Genomic DNA, 25,227 nt, shown 5'->3' with positions numbered 1-25,227 from the left:
AATAATTATCCCATCACATCCAGCCATTAATCTACCCAAAGTCACTAACTCCTGTCCAACACAAGGATACGGTGGTGCTTCTCCTGGAAACAGAGGCGATGAGGCAGGGCACACTCTGGATGGGATGCAATAATCTCACACACACACACACACACACACACACACACACACACACACACACACACACACACACACACAAATGCCTGTTTAGCCACCAATTCACCTGAAACACGTCTTCGGATTGCAGGAAGAAACCAGAGCGCGCTTAACAAACACGCACAAACATGAGAAGAACAAGCCAACTCCACACAGACTGAATGAGTTGAACCCACAGCCCAGCAGCTGTGAGGCACCAGCGCACCCTGCTGTGCCACCATGCTACCCTACTCGCTGACAGATCAGGGTAAAAAGTACTTTTCCAGCTGAAGTAGCAGCATTATCCTGAGCTTAAATGTGACAATGACCTCCAGCAAACAGCTGTGAAAAAAAGCAAAGAAATGAGCTGTGATTAAATGAGGGGTTTATCATATTGACAGAGGTGAAAGCTTAATTGTGGTCGCCTTCTGACCTAATTAAGCCATGGTTCCGGCTCACAGAGAACGTCTATTACTGGTAAAAGGTACCCAGATTGGCTGGAGTGGTCCCTGAAAGGAGGTCGATAACTCTTTTTCAGGCCGATTTCCCCCCAGAGGGGGTGCAGTGCGACTCACTGCTGTCCCCGGTGTCGAGAGTCCTGCCGTCCTGGCGAGCGGTCGACTGCGGCAGCAGCCTACAGGCAAACGGCGCGACTCCGTTCCTCACCGTTCGGGTGGCGGAGCGATGCCACGGTACACCAGGCTGTGCCCCTGGCCGCAGCGGGAACCCATCCTACGCCGTTGGAGCGGAGCTCGCTGCGATTTGCCCTTTCGGTGACTATGCAAGGTGAACGCTTATTTCCCCATTTGCAAATATGAAGATGACAGGGCAATAAAAAAGCTGCTGTGCTGTTAACATCAGGTCAGACCCACTGGGGTATTGTGTCACAGTACTTCTGTGCACGGGAGCTTATTTTGAACCATCTTTTATTCTCTTGAAGGACAGCGCCAGCGTAACGGCATGACTTCCACAGAGCCAGATACATTAGGGCCGCCCGGACTGGTCTGGCTTTCACATGGCTCATTTTCAGCAGTCACTCCACTCACTTCCTCCCCAATTAAAGTATCTGTGGGTGAATAATGCTGACATTAAAATGCAGAGGAGAGTTAGATCTGAATCGATGCCCCTGATGTAAGGCACTCTTCTTTTCACGCATGAACAGACATAAACATCTCTCCTTATCCTCAGGCTGGGTTCCGCACGCCTTGTTCCCGTGCTGAACGCTGTGAGCAACGAACCCTTTGAATAGCGCTGTACTGACTATGCTGCGCCTGCGCGGTCAGCAAAGCCGCAGGGCCATGGAGCCGTGTGCTGAGACTTTTTTTTTTTACTTTTTGTCATCAGACAGCGATCCGGCCTCTGAGCACCCCCTGGTCTCAAGAAGGAAGGTTCCAGCTCACTGCGCCTGCACTGATGAATCGGAGACATTTCAGAAATAAATGATAACAGTGCACAGAAGGGAGGTGATTAACCATGTACCATGCATTATCTTTAATTATGATATTGCTCTTTATTTAGATGGAAAGCAAACACTTGCTCGAGTGGAAAAATGTTTTCTTGATAGAGACTTCTTTATATCTCTATCTGCTACCTTTCTTACTCTTTAGATGGAAAGCAAGAATTTGCTGAAATAATGTGTTAAGGCCAGCACTCACAGTGGTAACTACATATAGGTGTTTTTTTTAACGTAAGCGTAAAAGTGATCATACATGAACGCGTCTTGACGATTGCTACGTACGGCTACCACTGCGAGCGCGGGCCTTACGACACCATTTCAGCTTTTCTGAGAAAATGAATAATGGAAAAATTTGCTCCCAAAGAAGAATGTCTTTAGTTCATAGAAAGTTCTAAGAGCATTTCTGAAACTGTGTCACGCATCCCGTTTTGGTTTTTATCCAAAGTGAAGCATTATTTTAGCAAACCGAGAACTGCAAATGGAAGGGTGGCTTCCGGTGACTTCCAGCTGCAAATCCGAAATTCCCCCAGCTTCACTTCATTTAATTTGTCTATTTATCCAGCGGTAAAGTAACTGCCACTTGTTTTCTAAAGTCGTCGCCCTGATGGTGTCAATTTATAAAGCGCTGGGGGAAAACCATGCTGTCGCGCTCCCGATGTGACAGAAAGTATTGAGAAGCAGTAAAGCCTTTTTCCCCCCCTCAGTGTTTTTAGCAGTGTTCATGATGGCGAGCTGAGGATCTTCCCTCACTCTGGTGGGATGCGTGCAGAGTTAATGAGAGAGCATGCGCTCCATCTGCAGTACCCGTCTTCAGAGAACCAGTAGGAGCTCCATCATTATGACATTCACTATATGGGTACTCACCAGCTTAAAGGTCAACACTTTGTAGGTAACTGGATCGTCCACAATCTTCTGAAGGTTAGCAGCAACTGAAACATCACATATACAGACTTTTCTCACATGTCACGCACAAAGAAACACGAAGGAGACGGACGGAAACTAGCTCCAAAACGGCGTTGATATACCGGCCCTCTGTTTCTCAGGGCGCCGATAGTGAGAAACTACCAGCGGAGGCATTTCATCTAAAACACATCTGTGTGAAGACACCGCAGTATCAATTGCTAGAACGAGCGAAGGATGACGTTACCAATAACAACGTCGTGTCCTTGGACGAGTCCTGCGGAGAAGAGCTCCTGGGAGACGCCGTCTGCTGTGTCTGCAGGGGAAAATTGCCCAGAGAGGTGTGGCAACGCTGAGCGTCCAACACAGCAGGCGCATGTGCTCTATACATAGCATCGCGCCAGCTCATTCATTCACACCGCACACCGTCAGCTCCAGCGCAGCAAAGTCATTCTCACCCCCCACTGTAGAACTCTGCTACAGCAAAGTCATTCACATCACATAGTGTCAGTTCCAGTGAGTATGCAAGGTGAACACTTATTTCCCCATTTGCAAATGCAAAGATGACAGGGCAATAAAAAAGGCTTCTGTGCTGTTCTCATTCACACCATACACCGCTGAGCTCCTGTGAAACAAGGTCATTCGCACCACACACCGTCAACTCCGATACAGCGAAAGTCATTCGCGTCACATGCCGTCAGCTCCGGTAGCACAAGGTCGTCCACACTATATGCTGTCGACGTCCAGTGCAAAAAGGTAATTCACTTCACATCTTGTCAACTCCAGCACAGCAAACTCATTGTCTTTACACACTGTCAGTTCCAGTACTGCAAGATACACAAGAATAACATTTGAAGTGACTGTCGGAGAGTTTACCTTACCTCGACCTGGAGTAAATTCAAACCGTATGTCATTCAGCTCCTTCCTTGCATTCCTAGGAGTTGAAGGGAAAATATTGTGTCAACGTGTCTGGTACAGCAATGTCATTCTCTCCACACACCGTCAACTCCGGTATGTCAAGGTCTACCTCATTTGCTTCATCTCATCAAGTGAGTTCACAAGTCCTGACCCCAGCCCTTAACCTCCTGCATCAGTTTGGCACGTTAAAAATGTTTTAAGGATTACCACCACAACCCGCTGTAGACATTTTTGCACGTGTCTTGTATCTTCAGAACAAAAAACCCACTAGAAATCCCCTTCAAGAAAAAAAAAAATTGTTAACAGTACAGTTTTGATTAATAATATTCATAGTCTATTGCTTCCTGTTATATACAGACCAATACAGCAGATACATCGCTATGAAAAATTGTCTGTCGTAGATAACAGATGAATGTTATTCGGAAGGGATCCATAAATCAGGCTTGGTGTCAGAAGCGTGACAAAAGACGAGTATGTAGAGGAAGGATTCCGAGATTGTTGTACAATAAATTCACATTTTAAACGGGAGCTGCATCCACCTGTTTCCCAGCATGAAAAGGCCTCACCCATCATCTGACATGTCCTCCAAGGATCAGGAAGCAGGCTCATATTTACGGCAGACAGTAACGTTTTTGTGTGCCTTGCTCCGACCTGTACCCTTGCTTTGCTCTGTATTTTCTTGAGCAGGATAGAAGGAAAGGCCTGTAGCTCATCTTAGCAGCACAAAGGTCCCACAGAAGTCTTTGTGTTCACCAAAGATCTACATTGCTGCACAGACCCAACTGTAAAATGCATCGCTGGCAGGGACACCGCATTAACTGATGGAAATACGCAGATTAGATGCATGCGTCAAGGAAATGACTGTGACCTAAGTGTTCCCAGTGCCTCAGTCCACCTTCTTTCTCCTCTCCTGGCAGCGGCGATAATAGCAGTTAGATTAGACTGGAAACAGACTTGGGTCATTTATCGCTCAGGGTGAGCGGCGGAGTCTGGTTCCTGTGTCGGTCGGGCACGGCCTTAAATATAACAGCGCACAGGGTGATTTTAACCGCAAATGTACCTCGGTCCTCGAGTGCTGTAATTTGGCCTCGGAGCCTTTTGCTGCCTTTCGCAGCGTGGTACCCTGCCTTTTCTGGGTACGTGAAATGAAGAGAACTGTCCTAAGGAAGATGGAGACCTGTAATTGCCACCTATCCTGGTACCAGGCTTCCAAATCCTCAGAAGACACCAATATTTAAAGGCAAACACCTAGCGAAACGCTGCAGTCGATCAATATGAGACTAGATGAGACCGGGTTCACATCTACCGAAGGCTGCACGCAAAGAACTTGACTTTGCTTCGCTAACTATGCAAAATTGTTGCCTAAGCAACCTACAGTGGAGTAAATGACAGTAAAATGTCCTTGGGACTCATTTAATATCTTACTGCAGCTGGTTTGTTGCTGGGGGCGAAGGGGCACAGCGGGTTTCGGCCAGTACCCGCTGTGTGGCGGGTCTGGGGTTTGAGCCCTGCTCGGGGCGCCTTGTGGCGGACTGGCGTCCCGTCCAGGGTGTGTCCCCTCCCCCCTTTGGCCTTGCGCCCTGTGTTGCCGGGTGCTCCGGCTTGCCACGACCCCACTTTGGACAGGCGGTTGCGGACTCTGCGTGTGTGTGGTTTGTCGCTGACTTTCAGGTATCTTGATCAATGGCAGCAGGAGGATTTACACTAGTGACCCAGAGATGGGAAGCCCGTGTCCTTAACTCGTACACGACGTGCCGCAGGTAAACTATCGCTCCTTTACACATGAATGATCTACAGTCGCTTTCAGTAAAAGTGCTGGCTGGGCAACACTTTCATTTGCTGCACCGCTTCTGCCGTGGAAACCGATCCACACAACGGGGTGTGCGGTCTGCAAGCTACATGGTGTGTGAAGGTGGGTTCGTTGCTCAGGAACACAGTCAAAGCAGGCTTTCGGGTCGAACCGGGCTAAGTGCGTGGAGGTTTCCTTGGCTCCCGGCCTTCATTCTTCCCGACGAGTCAGCAGTCATCGGGCGGAGACCCACCCAGCCTCCGCGTTCGCCTCGCCTCATCAATAAAACACCGTTCTGTGCCATGAAATGCTGATCAACAGGTGTCCATCTACATATTTAATTCTTCTTTCAGGGTTTGTGCCGGAAAACATTACACATTCGGATGGCTTCCAAAGCAGCGCAAGGCACTTTCAAACGATGCTTTATTTCCCAATACGGTGCGAGGCGATGCAACCTCAGTAAAATGGAAAGGGCTAATGCCGTTTTTGACAACGCTACCCCCCCCTCCCCTGAAGCCTCCCTCTGTCTCTCCGAGACTTTGTATTTGGCTAAGGAGAATAAAACAACACAAATAAACAAACTGCCGCGGTTTTTACACTCGGCCGACTGACAAATGCAGACTAATTCTGCGCCCGGCGCGACGTACAAAAGACGAGCGGGTGCGAGACGGAATCCTGATGAGGATTCAAAGGGAAGCGACGGCTGCTGTGGAAGGGCAATCCAGCACAAACAACACATCCCAGTATTCCCAGCAGCAGAATCAAGGAGGGAAAAGGGGGGGGGGGGGGGGGACGCAAACCTAAACCCCAGGATGTTGTCTGTCGCACAGGTCATACCAGCAATCGGTGACCAGGAAAAACAACAAGCGCACAGAAAAATAAACTAACTTCCGCAAACTGTCATGTTGTGCTGGACTTGCTGACTGATACCCATGCTATTCCCAGCATGCCCCTCTCCACCAAACGAATCCTCGTAAACCCATATGAGCGATGTCGCTGGAAAAACGTCATGCCTCTCACGGTTTAGCCATCATACGCATCGCTCCTGATGGGAGAGCGATGTCTTTCCAAGCAGCCTGGTGCTCCTTTATGAGCTACAATGTTGCGGCAAACATCAGGTTGTAGGAGGGGGTGCACAGGTTTCCTCAAAAGGAACACACTCCTGATGGGGGGAGCCAACGATCGCGTGTGCATTCCGCTCAGGAGCTGCAATTAGCCTCTGCTCACAGCATCCGTCACCGTTGTGTGTGTGTGTGTGTGTGTGTGTGTGTGTGTGTGTGTGTAAAGGTGTACGAGACAGGGTGTCCTGTCAGCTGTCACTCAGCCTGGAGGGAAGCGATGGGGACATGGATCGGGGCCCCTACTCTCCGGTCGGCCGTGGCCCTTGGTGACAGCAGGCCCGAATGCATTCGCTAGAGGCCTCGCCAAGATCGCTGGTGTAATGTGGAATGAGATCATCTCAGTTTCTAGAGCAGATTTGTCTGGAAGGATAAATCCGGCGGCTCATCGGACTCCTCCCACGAGCTGTGCTTAAGCTTGCCGAGTGCACGTGAGGACAAACGCCATCCCAGCGTCAGCAGCTGCCGATGGCATACGTGGAGGAAAATTACGCCCCTGTCAGGGCTGCGTACCGTAGCCACGGTAATCCGTGTCTCGGACCTGAGCCCTCGCTCCAGTCTGCCAGTTTACTTCCCATGTCGCTGCAGCAGATGCTTGGAAAGCCTCTCGCGGCATGTCGCAGGAAGTAAGTGGATTGAGACGGACCGCGCAAACCGAAAGGGATAACGGTCCTATTAAAGATGTCTTATGGAAAAGGTGAGTGGTTTCATTGTAGCCACCTTAATACCGCACTATATTAAACTTCACCGTTTCCCTCAGCGCTGGAACTCTCAAACGACATCACGGACACCGCTGCTGTGAAGAATCTGAAAACGTGACTGATGTGATGTTGGGTCAAATCCCTCAGAAGGAAGTTCTCTCTCGCATCCTTCCACATGCTGTTGAGTTGCGTAAGTTGCTCCAGTAAAACACCAAGCAGTGAAACTGACACCTAATAAAAAAAAAATGTATGGCCTGTAAGGCAGTGATTTCAAATGTGGTAATTAGTGATACGCCGACAACACACGGGTCACGCAAAGAACGTACGTATACGAGAGAGATTTTGCGTTTGTGAGGGATGGGGAAGCCTGTCTAACCTCAAGACAGCACAGTCCTGAAGAACTCATCGCACAGCAGAGAAACTTCGAGAGAGAGTTGTGTGTGTGTGTGTGTGTCAGAGACACGATGTCCAATGTGCGGTCACCTCGCTCCACCTCCCCCGGCGCGTAGGCCCGGTGGCCAGTTAACGGAGAAATAAGCCGCGTAGGATTACGAACCGATGAGCCGCACTGGGCCATCGATCACCACCACCACCACCACCACCACCCAGGGGTTCTCCTAGGCCGCAGTCTATGTCCGGCGTGAGCAGTACCACCACCGTTATCCATCAGGGAAATGCTGCACTTCAACAAGACAGCCTGGTCATCGAGATGAATTTGTACACGGCACATTTATCCAACGGACTCAGTGCAGCATGTCTCTAATTTACATGTTAGCATGTGAGAAACTTCAGGTGCTGGATAAATTCTCTGAAACGCAAGACATCCATTTCAGAATTCATTCCGAAGAGCTATAAATTAAAACATACACACATCACAAAAAAAAAAATCTAAATGTCAAGCGAACTGAAGTTGAAGCAGAAGCTATGTTGCCCGTAGGATAATTTATAGAGAAGCTTTGCACTGCTCAGTACAAGTAAACAGTGTAAACGCCTCGCTGTAAAAGTCCAGCGCAAACACGCTGTGAGAAGATGACACGCTCCAGGGAACACTGGAAACGTACAGGAGTGGAAATGAACGCTGGGAAATTGCCTTAATTAGGATTCTCTTTCATAAACAGCTGCGGTGCAGCGGTCTAGGAATACGCCAAGCCCCCCCCGCCCCAACCGCTGGGTCAGGCGAGGTCGTTGTCGCACCAAATTCGACACAAATCAAAAAAAATTCTGATTCAAGCAGAATTTCATTAAGAAAAACAAAGTGCGTGTGTTTGACTGGGATTGAAAGAGGTACAGAGAGGGGGCTCAGCATGTGGGAAGAGCAGCGACACAAACAGAATCCTGCACATTTGTGACACCAAACTGTAGAGCAGGAAATGCATGATTTTCACTGCTTTTCATATTTTTACTTTTATTATTTTTATACAGCGCCCCCCTGTGGGGCCTAGTTAGTATGTCCAGCTGGGGGCCTTTCATTGGTCACACGAAGAAGACCGAAGACACAAAATACACCGCTAATGTCAAACTCCAATCCGTATTTTAATTTCGAAAGGCCGAATTCGCTAAAGGAACGAGTGGCCAAACGGAGTCCCATCGGCATAACAACAGCGTTGAGGTGAAAACGAAATGCCACAAAGTGAGCATTGTGTGCTATGGTTAAAAAAAAAAAGAAAAAAAAAACATTAGCAGAGACAAGGCTTAATGAACAAGAGATGACTCAGCGTAGAAATGAAATGTGAGCCGAGTAAGGAGAGCGGGGTACCCCTGGGTACAGTGGCGCAGTCACGGTGCCGGTGTCACACAGCGGCTGCGGCTCAGCTCAGCGAGCTCCTTACGTCACGGCTTTTCGGCTCACTGCCGTGTCTCGACCACGTCTGAACTCCAGCTCTTGAAACGGCGCAGGGGGCGAATGATCACGTGCAAACTGGAAGTCAAACGTTACGGCTTGTTTTTAAAAAAAAAAAAAAAAAAAAAAAAAGTAATACGTTGTAAATACGAGTAGACGTGATCCAACACCTTGGACTGAACGGACAGAGATGAAACCGACTCCAGGACGATCACTCGGTCTGCAGAACAATAAGAGGCAAGAAAAGGCAACAGTACCGCAGTGACACCTGGTATCCTCAGCTCAGCCTTTACCGTGATGCCCCACGCTCACGAGAAGCCGACCCCGGCGGCACAGCAAACGATTCCGACTCCCAGCTCCCCATATTCCAACCGCTGATGGCAGCTCACCCTAACGGTGTTGCCCCCTCGCCGTTTGTTCTGAAACAAGGCAGTCATGTGAAATCGGAGCGGTAGGGAGCCCTCGTCCACCTCCAGCGCGCACACACACACACACACACACACACACACACACACACACACACACACACACACACACACACGAAGAAGCCGAGCCTGTCCAGTGCTGCTGCTGCAGTGTGTACCCCCGCCATACCACAGTCCAGCACGCCACCTTTAGTAGAACACCACTACTGGGCTCTAGCTCGAGACACCAGTCGCAGCTGGAAACAAGACCCAGGGATATACGAGTATCACAAGGGCGCTCTCCAAAGGATGTGACCCCCCCCCATGTAGCCTACACTGAAAGTGCTGTGCTGAGTCCTGATTTTATCCCCCATCGGACACACTAGCACATCGGCAAAGGGGGGGGAGCTTTGATCGCACCAGTGGAGGATCGCTGGGTACCTTCCTGGGTTTCAGAATGAACACGTAAACCATTTGACTCACTTTGTTTATGGCTATTAACACGGTAAACGAAATGTAATGTAATGTGCTGTCAAACACCCTCGCCACAGCTTCTCTGCTTAATTCACTAGTTAGTATTCTTCAAGATGCACGCCTGGGAAATGGTATCAACTGGTTATGCAACAGTCCCCATGCGAAGTGGCAGTAAGGAAGCAAAAGGTATACTGGCTGATACCTGGAAGTAGTACGAACAGTTCCAGCTCCCTGGAATCACTGTAACACACTGCACCCACTTCAGCCAGTTTGTGTGCCTTCACCGTAAACAGAAGTTATGCTGGTCATATTCATGACACGTGACTCACTTGTGTTCCTTCGCTTTCTAAACTGCTGTTGCTTCTCGTACTTTGAAATGCATAGAAGGAACATTTTTCACAGCAATTGTTTCCACAGCAACAAAACAGACAGGACTGTTGCTCCTTCCTAAATTAAACACACAATTAACTTCATAACGACTAAACGTCTTGCTATGAGAAAGCACGCTCACACATTACCATTAATGAAAATTAGCATCTTACGGCAACCGACACATTAAAGAGCAACCTGATGATTCTTCCAGAAGTAAGCACTGGCGCGAGATTCGTCCTGCAACAGGAACACTCTCCGAGGGTGAGGGCGGCGGTGCCCAAGGCAGCTGGTGTCTCGGTGACCTTCCCTGCCCCTCCAGCCCGCCCCCCCGCCACAAGCTGCCAAAACCAGGGTGCATGTCGTGAACCCGCCCTTCAGCAGATGCCATTCCTGTCTGTGTTTGCTTGCAAGTTAGTCGGGGCTCTCTCACAAACCCCATCACCCTCTACTGTCTCAAGACCTTTCAAATGTTTACTCTCTCTGCATGCAAATCAGGCCTAAATTCAGTGGAGTAAGACGACACCCACCGTTCCTGACTCTGGCAGAGTGTTAAACATCTCATTTTGGCTCTTCATCAACACAACACTTATGTGATTTCCTGAAATCACAACCACGTTACATGCAATATGAGGCCACAGGGAGGATTTTAACTGCTTACCTAAATCTAGAAAAAGAAGAGGAATGAATGAAATGGTTGACATGATTTTTCTTTCGATATTGCATGTTCAAATGTATTTTGGTAGTTCTTTAATTATCAGTAGGTAGCTGCAAGTAACCTGGTGTAGCTAGCAGTAGATATGCCAAACATCAGAACTGCTGGTGTGCACCAAGGCCCAGATAATGGTCCCACTCTATTTCACCCAAACCTGAAGGGACACTGAGATGCAACAGGCTGCAGGATGTTTAGGCGCTCCACTGCTTACTGAAATGAGATGAAGACACACATCACTGGCCGCAGCCTGCCAGCTCCTCAGTACTTCCGCACACAAGGAGTGACACCTCACGTTTCAGCAACTGAAAAACGCACCCATTCTTAGTGTGGCTCTCTACTGCCCAGTATTTCCTGAGTGCCATAATTCATGAAATGCTACCAAATACATTTTTCGAGGGCCAAGAAATTAAAGGCTGTGTCAGAAACGTTCAAAATGACATTAAATTCAGGTGGATGGAGCCATCTTTGGAAAGTCTGGCTCAAATGGAATCCCTTTCACAGTTAACTTTGCAAGAATGTGACTCCAGTCATTAGGACAAAGCAGTTTCAGCGTCAGAATGGCAGTGTGCAGCAGCACTATCTGGGAAGTGCTCATTTTGGATCAGTGTATGCCTCTCTCCACCCACCCACACAGCCCCTTAGCCACTTTCACCAGGGGCGGTCTGTTAAACAGCGGACCTCGATCATTAGCCAGCCGAGCTATGGGCCGCCGCAGCCGAGCTCCTCCTAGTTTCTGTGCCAGAGATGCAAACATTAACGACAAGACTTACTCGAAGAGAGGTCTTCCTCACCTTAGCCGCAGGACCATGTTCACAGCACTTTGACCTTGACCGTGCGCTGTGTGTTCGAAGGGCTGGACCTGGGAAGTAAAAGAGAACGAGTTCGGTTCACAGGTTCCCCCGCTGAGGTCAGGTTCTTGGCAAGTGAGGAGCTCCCCCAGTTGATCATCTGATCACACGCTTCCGTTAATCAGCACCATCTTCACACCAAACTGCTATTCAGAGAGGATTTGCACATCCTTTTATGACTGTAATTGTGCACTCCTTATGGCATTGTTGAATTAAAGCTATTAAAGTGTCCACAAAACGAATGGCTTCCTTTCCCAAATGATATCACAAGAATCATTAAATCCTGAGCACAAAGTGGTCCGACGCTGGCATAATGTCAGAGTCATTATAAAAATATAATGTCAACATATAAAATCTCAGTAGATTGCAGTTATGAGGGAATCTAATGTGACTCAGCACATTTCTGGAGGCAGTAGATGAATGGGTTCGATGAAGTTTTTCAAGGTGCGACGGACCCGCCGTGTGCTGCGCACCACAGCCAAACTGCGGGAAAGCAAACAGGAAAGGACATGCTGCGCATTTCCACTAAATACACTGCGCTACATTTGTAAATCAACTTAATATTTCCACTTAGCTTCACCTGGTACCAGGAAGTTAACTTGAAGACGAACGGTCTTGGACGGTTCAAAGTATCAGGAGGTAGTTTCTTAACGACTTTATATTGCCCCTGACAGACTAAAAGCCGCCGAGAGATCAGGACCGGGGCTCTTATAACAGCCGGGTCAGTGAACAGACACCAGCGGCGGTTGTCATGGCGCCCCTCACCTGGGGATGCTGAATGGACAGGCCTCCGATGGGCACGCTGTTGGCGTTCACTTCATTCTGAAAAAGCGAAGTAAAGTCGACACGTCAGATCCCGACTCTCCCATTTTCACCCTTTCATTTTGCCGATGAGCAATCTTGGGCATCGAAGAGCAAACTGCGTATGCACGAAAACTACTGCATAACGACGGCTACGAAACGATGACTTCGGTCGTGCATATTTACCAGAAGCACAGAGCGGAAAAGTACCGACGCGAGCTGTGCGCCAAGCGACCACGGGACATCACCGGTCCTCGCAAAAGGTCGGCACGCTCATCGAGCGATGGCCGAACGAGCCGGCCCCCCAGCCGGGACGCTTCGGGTTTATTTTGCACTTCCGGACTCGCGCTCGAACAACTGCCCGGCAAGGCGGCGATTATACTCGGGCTGCTCTTTCACATAATTAAATTAAAGCACAAGCACAGTCACAATGCACCCACTATCCCTCCCGCAATGTGTAATTATGAATAATAATCACTGTCAATAACCTGGCAGTTGAGTCCTCTCCCGTTCTAAAGCGATATGACTTGCTAAGCAGAGGTGAGGTTTGCCGAACGTTACCGTGACGATTCTGACATTCTGACATTCTGACATGACAACGGCACTCGCTTGGTAATGACGGCGCAGTCATTGGGAGGAGAGGGCGGCGACTTACATCTTTGCTGTGGTCTCTGACCCTCCGTGACTGAAAGGCAAAATCAGACGCAATAAGAGTGATTATGGCATCCCGTGAAAACAATGCAGAACAGAATGTGGCAAAGGCCACGGTGAGAAGAGTGTGCGTAGGAGTGCTATTATCTTCAGCCGTGCAGCAGGGAACAAGGCCGAGGGACTAAATGCAAGCCGCATCAAGAGTGCGGACAATTCTTTCATTATATTTATCCCTAGTATGTCTCTTTCAGCTCCTTACAATAGGCACATTCACGTTATGCACGCTCAGAGAGGTTCTATATCTTTCTTTGTCTCTTTTTTCTCTCTCCCAGGTGACCGGTGGCGTGGGGTGCGCTGTGGTGGGATGAGATCAAGTTTACCCTGCCCTGGGTGGCGGCGGCCTTGCCCTCCTCGCTCTTCTCGTCCATCTCGTCATCGCTCCACTCCCAGTCCCCGTCCTCGGTCTTGTGCAGGTGCCCGCTCGAACCCGGGACCCTCCTCACCTGAAGGCACAGGGCACGGATTACACAAACGCTCAGTTGTGGGCAAATAAACCGTATACCCGAAGTGTCAGTGTGCACGTTTGTACGTATGTATGCAAACGACGGTCACGCAATGGAAAATGGAGTCGCGCAGCGTCTAAACCGGAACAGCGTAATCCTGGCCCTGCGTTTGTGTTAAGTATCCAAAGCCCCCCCTCAAGCCACACAACCTCCCTCGGCGGACAACACCTGCGAGCCGTGCACATGTGGCGAGGAGGTGCTCTGCCCTGGATTTCCATAAGCATTAGTGCACTGGGACAGATGGACTGTGCATCATAGCAGCAAAGCGCATTTCACAGCAGTGAATGCGCTTGAAATGAAATGTTTTGTTTTTTTCCCCCACACGCCATAATTAAGGATACCGTAGGTACGGATATGCAAATGTAAAGCACACAATGCCAGCTTGGGCTGCACACGAAGGGCTTTGTGTTCTTGCGTTTGATCCTCGGTGCGCCTCACTGTTTCACGATTCCACAGCAACTGTATTTACGCAAACAAACGTCTTCACGCCGAAATTACTGCAAAAGGGGCAACCATTTTCTAAAAAAATAATACATTATAACACAATATGATCAGCAGTCCACGTTCATGAATCTCAAAGTATTTTCATACATAGTCAAAATGGAACCCTGTGCTCAGCGGCACGGCAAATAATTTGCTAGATATGTGCTGTTCCCCTCACCTTTCAATCACAGAAAAATTGAGTTACTACAGCAGCCCACATCCCCAGTGTCAACCTCTTGAAATATGATTATCTTTGATCACTGGCTGAATGCATAAAAAAGGACTTTTCAGGAGAGGAAACACAGGAACTTTTGCGACCCCTGCTGGTCACACAGCGCTATGAACAAACTGTCACTGACAATGGAAATGATGCTTTTTACAAGCATTTCTGCACAACCACTTTCAGTGATTCAAGGGTAGAAAATCAGTAGAGCTCCACAAAAATTTATTGGCCTTCGCTAGTCATTACTATTGTTTATTGTAATTCTAATATTTAAAGGTCGCGCGACACGCACAGCCAAGGTGGAGCTCCTGCAACAGGAGCAGCATGCGACAAGGAGCAGGTGTGTGTGTCCTGCAAGCAGCACACTGCCGTGTCTGTGCTGACGCGGAGCGCAGCGTGATGCTCACGGAACCCCCGACCCTAACTGCTGCTTCTCACCTGCAGCTCCAGGGAAACAACAGCACTTTCCCACTTTTCCAAATTCTCCCCAGAACAGCCAGCAAGAGCTATGAGAGTTCCCTGCAAGCGGAACTGGGAGCAGATCGTCTGGTGAAGAATCTCAGTGTGGGAATCCAGCGCGGTTCTGCAGAGCGAGTATGCAGATGAGTGGCAGAAATCAGCAGGGGGGCGCAATGTAATCTGGTCAGGGCAGGAGAGCGGGGGGGTGCATGCAGGATGGACATTTAGCGACCACGAGGTTCATCTTTAAACGTTCAAAAATGCACAAACACTTTAAAATAAAGTCTCACTGAGTGTTCAAAAGCAGAAAATTGCAAGTTTTAAGGAAGGGATTCTTATGCTTTTTACCCTACGTGATATTTACACCTCCCATCCTTCCTCAATTTCATCAATGAACTAATTAAGACATAATTAAGATGATAAAGAGGTTTGATTTCTAGCCAATGGGCAAATGATACGTACTACTTTAGGTAGGCGGGTATATTGAATTGATATGCATTTAACGTTCATCATTTTAACTCATAACTGTAAGGAATTCGAAACTTTTGAAATTTTTCCGTTGAGAAAGCAACTGGAATAAATTTTGTGGGAGGAACGTCACGACTACCCTGGGAAGGAACCCCCGGTTTAAGGGAATATTTTTATCCGCATCTGTATCGCCCCAACGTTGCTGTCAGTTGCACGTCATCTAATGAATCTAATCTTAGCTTTTTGTTTCAAAAGCCTCATGACACATTAGACTGCATCATCATAATAATAAGAACATTCTACTGAAACACTCAGCTTTTTCTCCCCCACACATGTTCATCGCAATCTTTGGTGCTCTAACAAGAGCAAAGCAAGAGAAAATAACTGGATTATTTAATTCCGCCACCATTTTAGACAAAACAAATGTCCTAAAACGCATAGACTGCAGGCACAAGTCTCTAGCCTGAGAAAGAAAAAAAATAATAAAAATTGTTTGGCCATATTTAATTATGAAATGAAATAGATGAAATTCAGTCAAAAAATAAATTAGACCTCATATTGCAAATATGGGCCATTTCAGTTTATTTCTATGTGCGCGCGCACGTGTGTGTGTGTGTATGTATGTTTTATATATTCGTGTTTTTTTTTTTTAACTATTTCCCCTTTAATACAGCACTACATTTTCAGAGGTACCACTGGTTCTTCACTGATAATTAAGTGCACATTTACAGAGCTTTAAAGCGTGGGTGCAGTGTTATTACCCTCTATCTACTGCATGTCCTCGAAGTGGTCGCTGACGCAAGTCTGCTTCGAGAAAGAGGCGCTCAAGCTGACTGACTACGTTCGCACACAAAACGCTGTACGTTTCTGAACGGCATCGGCTGCCGGACCGTTGCTTCCGCACGAGCGAGCCCTCTACCCCATAGCGGCACGCACTCCTGCGCCCAGAGCGAACCGTGCGAAACCACAAGTGTGATGCTGGTGCAGAGACGATACCCGCTTGGCTCGCTGGGTGATGTTCGGCGCCTTCTGCAGCAGCTTCTCGATCAGATACTCCCTGTTCTGAAAACAGAGGGAGGAAAACAGCACAGCATGTGGAAAAAGCTGAGACGAAGTTACCGCGTTTAGAAGGCTAAAGGCAGGAGAGCAAGCGATACCTTGGCCTTCTGGAAAAATTTACACTTGAGAAGTTCTGCTGCCGTTGGCCTGAAGGAAAAAGAGACACAAGGGACGATGAGCACGTGCACGACTGCATGGCTTCATGAACACTCTTTCCCTTTGTCCTGATGGCGCACAAGCACGACATACCCCTGACCATCACCAAGGTGGAACTAAAACATAGAACAAGATCAGCGGCGAGGGCTTCGCGCCCGAGCGACAGCACGGCGCAGACGAATCCGCGACGACGTGCGTTCCCGGCGATTCGAGCGTCGTCGAGGGGCCGGTGCCGGAGTGCGAATCGTCCTTCCTACCAGCAACGGCGAGAGCGACCAGCGCGTGTGTAAACTTTTCAGTAGACCCTGCGCCGCGGCTCTGACACGGTGCTTTGCCATCACAGCCGCTCGTGAGGCACATTAATTCAACCAACCTGGAAGTTTCATACAACTACTATAAGACCATAGTAATTTGCAGTAATTACTGTATGCTGAGTACAAATCCTTCTTGGGTAGAGATGTATAGATCCCCCTTTACAGAGCACATTTATCTAATGACACTAAAGCTTTTTCAGCTGTGAAAGTCCTCTACCCTGGCCTGGTGTCCACACCACTTAAGAGGGCGAACGCCCCTCTGGCAACAGGAAGGAAGTGTCCGTGTAAGTTCATTGGCTGCAGAGGCGGGGTGAGGAGAGCAAACCTTTTAGTGGGGTCCTTCTGAAGACACAGCGAGATGAGTTTCCTAAAGGACTTCCCATACTTCTTCACCATCTCCTTGTCCTCCACTCCCGTCTCTAGCGTGGGGGGGTCGTTCTGCAAGGTCAGCATCAGCACCTGAAAGCCGGGGGGAGATAACTCATGCCGTACGCGTGTATAGGTTGGCACAGCGTTTGTCGAGTGGGCGTATGCGCAACGCGCAAACACGTGACTCACGCACCTTCATCGGTGGGTATCTGTGATACGGCGCTGAGCCCGTGGCCAGCTCAATAGCTGTGATCCCAAAACTCCAAATGTCAGCTTTGAAGTCATAGCCTCGTACCTGGGGAGCACAGGGTTCACACCGGGGTTCTTACTGCATAGTGAGCGCTAAATGAGTGCCGGAAGGAGGGGGGGGGGGTTAGACCCACCTGTTCCATCACCTCGGGAGCCATCCAACACGGAGTCCCCACAAAAGTCTTGCGCACTTTGTTCCTGGTGACATCACCACCGGTGGACAGGAACGCACTGACGCCGAAATCTGCAAAGTAAAATTGTGTCTCGCTTAAGTTGGGGTAGAGCATTTGGATGAAATTGACATAGTGACATAAAGGATAGACTCTGCGTTCGAAAGGGCAAAGAAGGACACACGGACAGCGTTCATTATGAACCTTTATTAGAACATTGGCACCCAGCGGGAGGTTATGGACGCGAAACGATGCTCTCGGTCCGAGGACCCCTTTTCCTCAAGGACCTGCACCTCAAGCCAGCCTTCCCAGCCTGCTTAAGCGCCTGCCTTGAGAAGGTTAAGAAAATCTCAGTGTCCAACACCCCCTTATAATCCCTGTCGGCCCCCACTGCGGTTGAACAACTATTTTACGTCTTTCCCACAATTCCCAACTATTTACAATAAACACGTGTTCCCGGTCAAACGCGACACTCCTCGGTAACGCGGCTTGTTACGATGCTCATACGAAACAGCGTGACACAATCTGACAAACTCTCCGTTAACAGCGCTGCCATGCGCACTGCTTTTCAATTTGTATCGGAAGTGAGAAAACGCTTGACGTCTACGAGTCTCGGGCAGCAAGAAAAACTTTACGGTTCACGTAAATAATCCACTTTTCTATTACTGCGCCGTAGTGCTGAGAAACACACTCAGAATTGTTTTTCTAATACCTCGATGACTTTTACAAACATTATTTTTTTTCCATTTATGGGCAAGTGTCACGAACTTCACGCCGAGCCAGGTGAGAAAAGTGTCCGTTACAGCGATGAGAACCCTTTGAATTTCTGCTCTCAGCGTCTGCAGCCGCGATGATCCAGTAAAAATATTTATGAGCTCATCTTAGGCCCTGCATTGTCTTTCAGAATGATTGATCATTCTATTTCAGCTTCCTTAACACTGATTTCCAACAAGGTCCTCTTACAATAATGCGAGGCATGAAACACTAAAGATCAGCTGTCTTTGTCTGCATCTTTAGTCATCGTGGAAGAATCAGATTTTAAACCTTGTCTGTAACTAAGAAAAGCACTTAAACAAATGTAACTAAAGGGAAATGTGTCCGGAAACCATAATTTCACTCAAAATAGATTTACTGTTTATGGTGGATTGAGATTTCTATAATATTCAAATTATTCATGCGGGATTTCAATTTAATTTGTTGTTATACATTTGATGATAGATATTTTTAATCTGGATGCATTACAGAAATGTGATACATATTCTAAAATTAAGTTTTATCTATTAAAATATGAAGTGTCAGAGTATAAATGTTTTGTTTGTCAAAATGATGTGAAGACCGGTACCGTGACTGAGGCTAATTAACTGGAATTACCACAGACATTATTCATCATTGTTTCATGACACTGAGCCTTATGTACTTTACCATGGTATTACTATATACTTGTAGGGTTATCTAAACTGTACTAAAAAAAAAAAAAAAAAAAAAAAAAAAACACAAAACATTTGGGCCCGTTTTCAACCCATATAACCACAGACTTCCCTTAAGCGCTTGTCCAGTTCAGGGTGGCGGCAGTCTGGAGCCTATCTCAGAGGCACGGAGCATAAGGCCAAGAAGGGTGCGCCCTCGACGGGACACCGGTGTGTTGCAGCGTAGCCGCACACTCGTTCGCTCACGCATTCATACACAAGTAAGAGAGAACGGTTCGCCTCAAACGCATATCTTTGCGGTGTGGGAGGAGACCAGAGCACTCCGAGGAAGCCCGGGGGAACATTCAAACTCCACACACAGCGAGCTGGATTCGAACCTAGGCCCGAAGAACTACCCGCTGCACCACCGCGCAGCCCTCACGTTACTCTAAATGAACTTATCAGAACGCAGAGCCGCCAGGCACGGTACAGGACTGTACCACGGTACAACGCACACGAGTCGTGTCCCTTTTGTTCCGTCACGAGTTCTGCGCCGACTGTACCGTGGTGTCGGTCTGAGCCACACGCCCACTCGCGCTGCGGTAAAGGCTTCCGGACTCCACCGGCAGCCCACGCCGGCGCGCTCACGGCGACAGCGGTGACACAGCCTCCACGAGGAACGCTAACGCATGCTAATGAGCCTAAATAAACTCCAAGGGAGGAGGGAAGCGCTCTTTTCCAAACGGTCATCAGAATTTGAAAAGTATTCAAAAAACAGATGCACATTAACAGAGCGACCAATCCGTGCCTCTGAATTCAGGGAGGCGACTGGGCAGCGGTTCCAAAATGCGGCAAAGCGTTTAGGGGACATGGAGAGGCTTTAAGAGGCGGCAACTGGTGGACGTTTGTCCCGCAAGGAGCCAAACGGGTCGCAGAAGGACGGATCGCGAGTCGCTGCCACTCAAAGTCCTCCTGAAAGAGTGTGACGAGAGTAAATCGCTTTAGAAAAAACACGAACTTTGCGATTTATGCAGATAGATTTTTCAGAGAACACCCACACGTATACACCTCTCTGAGCGTTTTCAAGAACAAAAAAAAAAAGATTATAGCCCCTGCTGTTGGCTGACGGCAAACAGGACCAGTGTCAACAACACAATGCGCCAGACACGGTCGAGACAGGAACACACTCGCCGCTTCGATACGGAGAACGCGGGGGGGGATCCCAAGGCAAACTTGAATGACGATCCTCCTTCCCTCACCTGCTATCTGCACGGATCCATCTTCTCCCAGCAGGATGTTCCCAGCTTTCACATCCCTGGAGTGATACACACACACACACACACACACGCACACACACACACACACACACAGAAGAGAAACACAGAGGTTACACTGCTGCCCCTTCTCCACTTCAAAGTGCTGCCGCATTGATTCCTGCTGTACAGATTAATTAGCTTATGGGGCTTTTATTAGAAACATGATGCTCGGGGGGGGGGTAACCATGGTGCCGCGGCCTCTGCCCTCGACAGCAGCCAGAACCTCCAGCTGCACGGGGCATGCGGTGCACACGCCAACAAAAATAGCGCCACTCGCACCTCACCCCTTATTCGCGGTTCCCGCACTTAGGCCCCCGTACGCATCACTGACGCTGAGCTTTTTCCCCCCCACATACGCGGTAATATTCAGAACTACTCTGAAGAATAAATCAAAGAAAATTATTCACCTAAGCGGTTTGTAGGTATGGTTATAAATACGAAGCGTACATTGGCTACTAGCGCACGCGAAAGGCCTCCAGAACTGACGAGCGGGGAACCCACACACTCGAACCGGGGGCACGACCCGGTACCTGTGAATCTGTCCGTTCCTGTGCAGGTAGTCCAAGCCCTCCAAGACCTCCTTTAAAATAGTCGCTATGATGGGTTCTTCGAGGACACCGCTCTTGTGCTCGCCTCGGCTGATCGTGTGCTTTATCATGTCCAGCATTGACCCTGGGAAACGGGTAGAGGGAGGCGGGATTAAGAGACACAGCCGCCGGCGCAGGGGAACAAAACCGACACTCGGATCTCTGTTGACAGGGCTCAAACTCTACTGACATTCACAGAACGCTCCACGAAACTGGACTTCATAGCCAACGCGACCTCATCTCACATGTTATCCTCAGATATTGTTAAGAACGCAATGATTTGACAAGAGGTGCTGAAAGGGATCATTCTCAGGAAATACAAGTCCTTTACGTTAACTCAGATACTGCAGTCTTTTTAAAATATATAGATGTATTATTTAGAAGGACAGATACAGCTATATTATATATATACATTCCATCATTTAACATTTTTTACTCAAGTAAACTGGAGAAGCACAGTAAGCAGAACACTAATGACAATTACCTCCGCTAAGAAGTTTCATCACCAGCCAAAGTTCGTCTTTTACCACAAAAGAGGTGTAATACGTGACTATGTTGGGGTGATTGCATTGGCTCATTGCTTGAATCTCTTTCTGTTTAAAGAGAGTAATGTTTTTAGATGAACGGATGAACACAAAGGCAGACATACATATTGTACAGTACATACACAAAACGTACAGAGATACAGCGATTGAAAACATCGACAATTTTGCTCATCGCAAACCCGCTCAACGAGACAAAGGAATCCCAGGGATGCCGTTTAAAAGACTTTACATTTTCACATTTAAGCCTCTTGGAAATTTTTCCCACAATACAATTTTATAGCAATTATTTCACACTTCCCACATTTTAAAGTGCATCGTTTTGTTCGCAAAACACAAACTCTGCCCCAGACGCCCCACGCAGTTCTTGCTGTGCGCAGAGAACGTGGTCTCTGCTCTACCTGCGCTAACAATCCCGGGCTGCGGGGCATCGGGGCAGCTCTCACAACAGACCCCCCGGCGTGGTCCCCGTGGCACCACCCCCCCACGCCACTCACCAGCAGCTCGTCCATGCTGGTCTGACACTTCTCCAGGTTGATCCTCTTGATGGCCACGCGCTCTTGCCGGGGTTTGCACAGCGCGGCCTGCACCACGGCCGTGGCCCCGCTGCCTGCAGCCACACACAGGGGGCGAGGGCCGTCATTACACAGCTGCAAAAACTCTTTAGACCGTAATATCAGCAGCTTTGCATTTATTTGAACCTACATCTTTCCCACGACACCCACAAGCAGTTCCTACGGGACAAGACGCGGCACTCGGGGACACTGCAGGGACACCGGGTGCGTACTTATCAGGTCCCTCAAAGAAGGCCACAGAACACATGTGACTGAGCATTTCGCTGCTCGCACCACACAGTTTCCTGATGTGCAGACGCCGGTCGACATTTAAAACAGAAGCTCGCGCTCGAGCCATCGGCTGCTCCGCGCTGCGCCAATATTCGGAGAGAGGGGCCACGTGACCCGCCGCACAGCACGCCAACAGCGGGTGACAGATAAGGAGGTGAAGGGGAACACACCAGTGCTGAGTGCGGACCGGGGGGTGGCTAACAAGCACACGCGTGTTTCTGGGTGAAAGCTGTGCCGATGAAGGTTATTTACAGGGTATGTCTCTGCCACCTGCCTACGAGTTAAAGTCTAAAAGCAAAAAATGCACATAATAATATTATTATTATTATTATTATTATTAATTACCATGTTCGGTATATATCTTTATAATAATTTACCCATTTATATAGCAGGGTATTCTTACCAAATGAAGGCAGGGTAAGTACCTAGATCAAGCACGTGGGGGCAGTAGGTGGCGTAGTGGTCAGTGCCACCTCTTCCTACTATAAATACAGAGTTTTGACATTCCCTCCTGCTGAACTAATGCAGCGTTCAGCTCTCGGCCCGAAAACTACCCCAAAAATACCCTGCAGTACAAATGGGCAATCCACTGTAAGCATCTCAACACTGTAAGTCACTTTGGAGAGTGTCAGCTGAATAAATAAAGAAGTGCAATGTGGGGGGAAAAAAAAATGTCAATGCAACAAATAAATATCACAGCAGGAGTGGGATACAAACCAGCAACCTTCTAAACGCAACAAAACAGGCCTAACCTTTTTTTTTTCTCCGCGCATTGCACTTTTTATTTAACCTTTAATACTGGACTCCACATATTTTTACTACACTTATTTATTCTATCCTATTTTCATCAATATGTATTCCTCATATTTCTGTAGTACGTTTCTAATTTCTGCTTTACTTGCATCGCCTTATTTATCTGTATCACGGAGAGTTGGAAATCATTTCACTAAGTGTGGTTGCGTACGTGACGAATAAAACTTGAACTAAGCGGGGCATTTAGCTGCTGCGCTACTGTATACTGGAACATATGCAGCACATACAGTACGTATATAATATAGATACAGCATATGATTGACATGTAACGTTCCTGTGGCGAGGAGAGGCGATGCGCTACGCGGCCGGTAGGGGGCGCAGGGGGCGCCACGCGTGTCGGCAGTTTTCCTCGGAAGAAGAGCAGTCCGCGCGCGTCACGAGTGAAGACGTTGAAACATCCTGTGCCGTTAGAGGATGTGTTCGGTGATACGGAGGGGGGGGGTGTTTCTACTCACATTTTTACCACAGTGTTTTACTGTACACAAACCCTACCCCCATGATTCTTCCCACTATCTCCCCGCGATGACTTTACACTGTCACCGGGCCAGTGACAGCAATGTGACCAGTGAGTGTCGGGGAAAAAAAAAAAAAAAAAAAAAAGTACGACACGGCTGTGTGTCACTGATATAGGAATTGTTTCAAAAGCGACATTTATATATAATGACGAAGAGGCCAGAAAACAGCAACACTGACTGTTATTATTATATATAAATTTAAAGCGCGAGCTTGAAAATCGGACGAATGTCGAGCGATACCAACTGGTTCCGCATTTTCAATGAACTGAGGTGAGGAGGACTCGTCGGCTGCGGCAGTAAAAATCGGTGAAAACACAAACGTCGTCGTTTTTACCAGGCACATATTAGTGACACTAAAGTAAGCGTGTTAATAACTGTTTGTAATAATCTCAGGGACGGTGACACAGACACCGAGAGGCACTGGGAACCGCTCAGAATGTGCAACTTCCCGGGCTTCGGGCTGCGGGCCCCGCCGCTCATACTCCTCCTGGACCGGACACTCGACCGCATTTAAACCGTCCAGAACGTGTTCGAATGTACTGTTTTATGGGGGAACTGTTACTGTCCAGCCTCCTCGCGCAGCTGGACACGTGCCGCCGCCGCCGAGCATCACACACACACACACACACACACACATACAAACACATACACATGATGATACAAACACACGCGCGCGCGCACACTGACTGGTGCAGTGACAGCTCCACGGCGGGACGATCAGCGGGAGACTCGGCGCGTGAGAGCGCAGTGTTACCGCTACTTACCGTTAGTTACGCGCTCGTTGCGTTACCGTCATCGTACTGGCGCTGTAACCAGTCAGTACCGTTACTGGCGCGGCTGTGTGTGTGTGTATGTTACCAGTCAGTGTGTTACCAGTGTTGCCGTGCCGTGGTGCTGCTGCTGGTACCTACCGTGGATGCTGCGAGGCGCCGCGGCCGCCAAATGACACGAGCAAAAAAAGAAAAAAAAAAAAGCCGGTAGGCCCTCGCCTCGCGCACACCACAGGCACAGCCCGGACAGGCCACACACACGCACGCTCACTCACACACACACACATACACAAAGTATACGTAAACACACACACTGACTGACCGATCACCTCCTGCAGCTCGTACGCCTCTCTGCTGATGGGCCAGCTGGTGGTGCAGGGCGCCGGCTGCGAGCTCTGCCCGTGCCCTGCCTGTCCCTGGAGCGGAGATCCGCCGTGCTCCGCCATGATGCTGCCGCCGGGTGCCGGCTCTCTCTCTCTCTCTCTCTCTCTCTCTCTCTCTCTCTCTCTCTGTCTCTCTCTCTCTCACTCTCTCTCTCTCTCTTTGAGCGCGAGTGTGTGTCTGTGTGTGTGTACGTGCGTGTGGGTCGGTGGGTGGGTAGCTGTCAAGGACCGTGGAAGGGATCACTACCGCCCGCAGTGAAAACATCCGGAGAGCGAGCGCAGCCGCGCAGCCACGCGGCCACGTCACGAGCATCACCGCGCGCGCACTCCCGCGAAGCGTGCACGGCGTGCCCGTGAACGCGTGTGCCGCGACTCTCCGTGTGACTTAACGAATCAATAATCGTTAAGAATAACAACA

General features: G+C 48.8%; 1 protein-coding gene across 2 annotated transcripts in view; it reads right to left on the bottom strand.

The window, feature by feature from the left end:
* The window catches only part of stk39 (serine threonine kinase 39), a 28,251-nt gene extending 3,121 nt beyond the window's left edge, over window positions 1–25,130 (bottom strand). The window contains exons 1-17 of one of the 2 annotated variants that reach the window (XM_029247383.1): window positions 24,756–25,130; window positions 21,981–22,093; window positions 21,426–21,534; window positions 20,885–21,026; window positions 20,298–20,353; window positions 17,597–17,706; window positions 17,407–17,508; window positions 17,170–17,303; window positions 16,473–16,521; window positions 16,312–16,377; window positions 13,500–13,622; window positions 13,124–13,153; window positions 12,433–12,489; window positions 11,611–11,678; window positions 3,373–3,425; window positions 2,739–2,807; window positions 2,456–2,520 (exon numbers count right to left, since the gene is read on the bottom strand). In XM_029247383.1, the coding sequence (XP_029103216.1) occupies window positions 2,456–2,520; window positions 2,739–2,807; window positions 3,373–3,425; window positions 11,611–11,678; window positions 12,433–12,489; window positions 13,124–13,153; window positions 13,500–13,622; window positions 16,312–16,377; window positions 16,473–16,521; window positions 17,170–17,303; window positions 17,407–17,508; window positions 17,597–17,706; window positions 20,298–20,353; window positions 20,885–21,026; window positions 21,426–21,534; window positions 21,981–22,093; window positions 24,756–25,122 (1,713 nt within the window). In that variant the 5' untranslated portion in view covers window positions 25,123–25,130. Of the gene's footprint in view, window positions 1–2,455; window positions 2,521–2,738; window positions 2,808–3,372; window positions 3,426–11,610; window positions 11,679–12,432; window positions 12,490–13,123; window positions 13,154–13,499; window positions 13,623–16,311; window positions 16,378–16,472; window positions 16,522–17,169; window positions 17,304–17,406; window positions 17,509–17,596; window positions 17,707–20,297; window positions 20,354–20,884; window positions 21,027–21,425; window positions 21,535–21,980; window positions 22,094–24,748 lie in introns of both variants that reach the window. The other variant, XM_018728865.2, reaches the window with a different exon arrangement.
* Between the last annotated feature and the right edge of the window lie 97 nt (window positions 25,131–25,227).

This window comes from Scleropages formosus, chromosome 21, assembly GCF_900964775.1.
Source record: "Scleropages formosus chromosome 21, fSclFor1.1, whole genome shotgun sequence".
NCBI classification, from domain to species: domain Eukaryota; kingdom Metazoa; phylum Chordata; class Actinopteri; order Osteoglossiformes; family Osteoglossidae; genus Scleropages; species Scleropages formosus.
The sequence above is the reverse complement of the archived record's forward strand: the minus strand, read 5'-3'. Positions and strand labels throughout refer to the sequence as shown.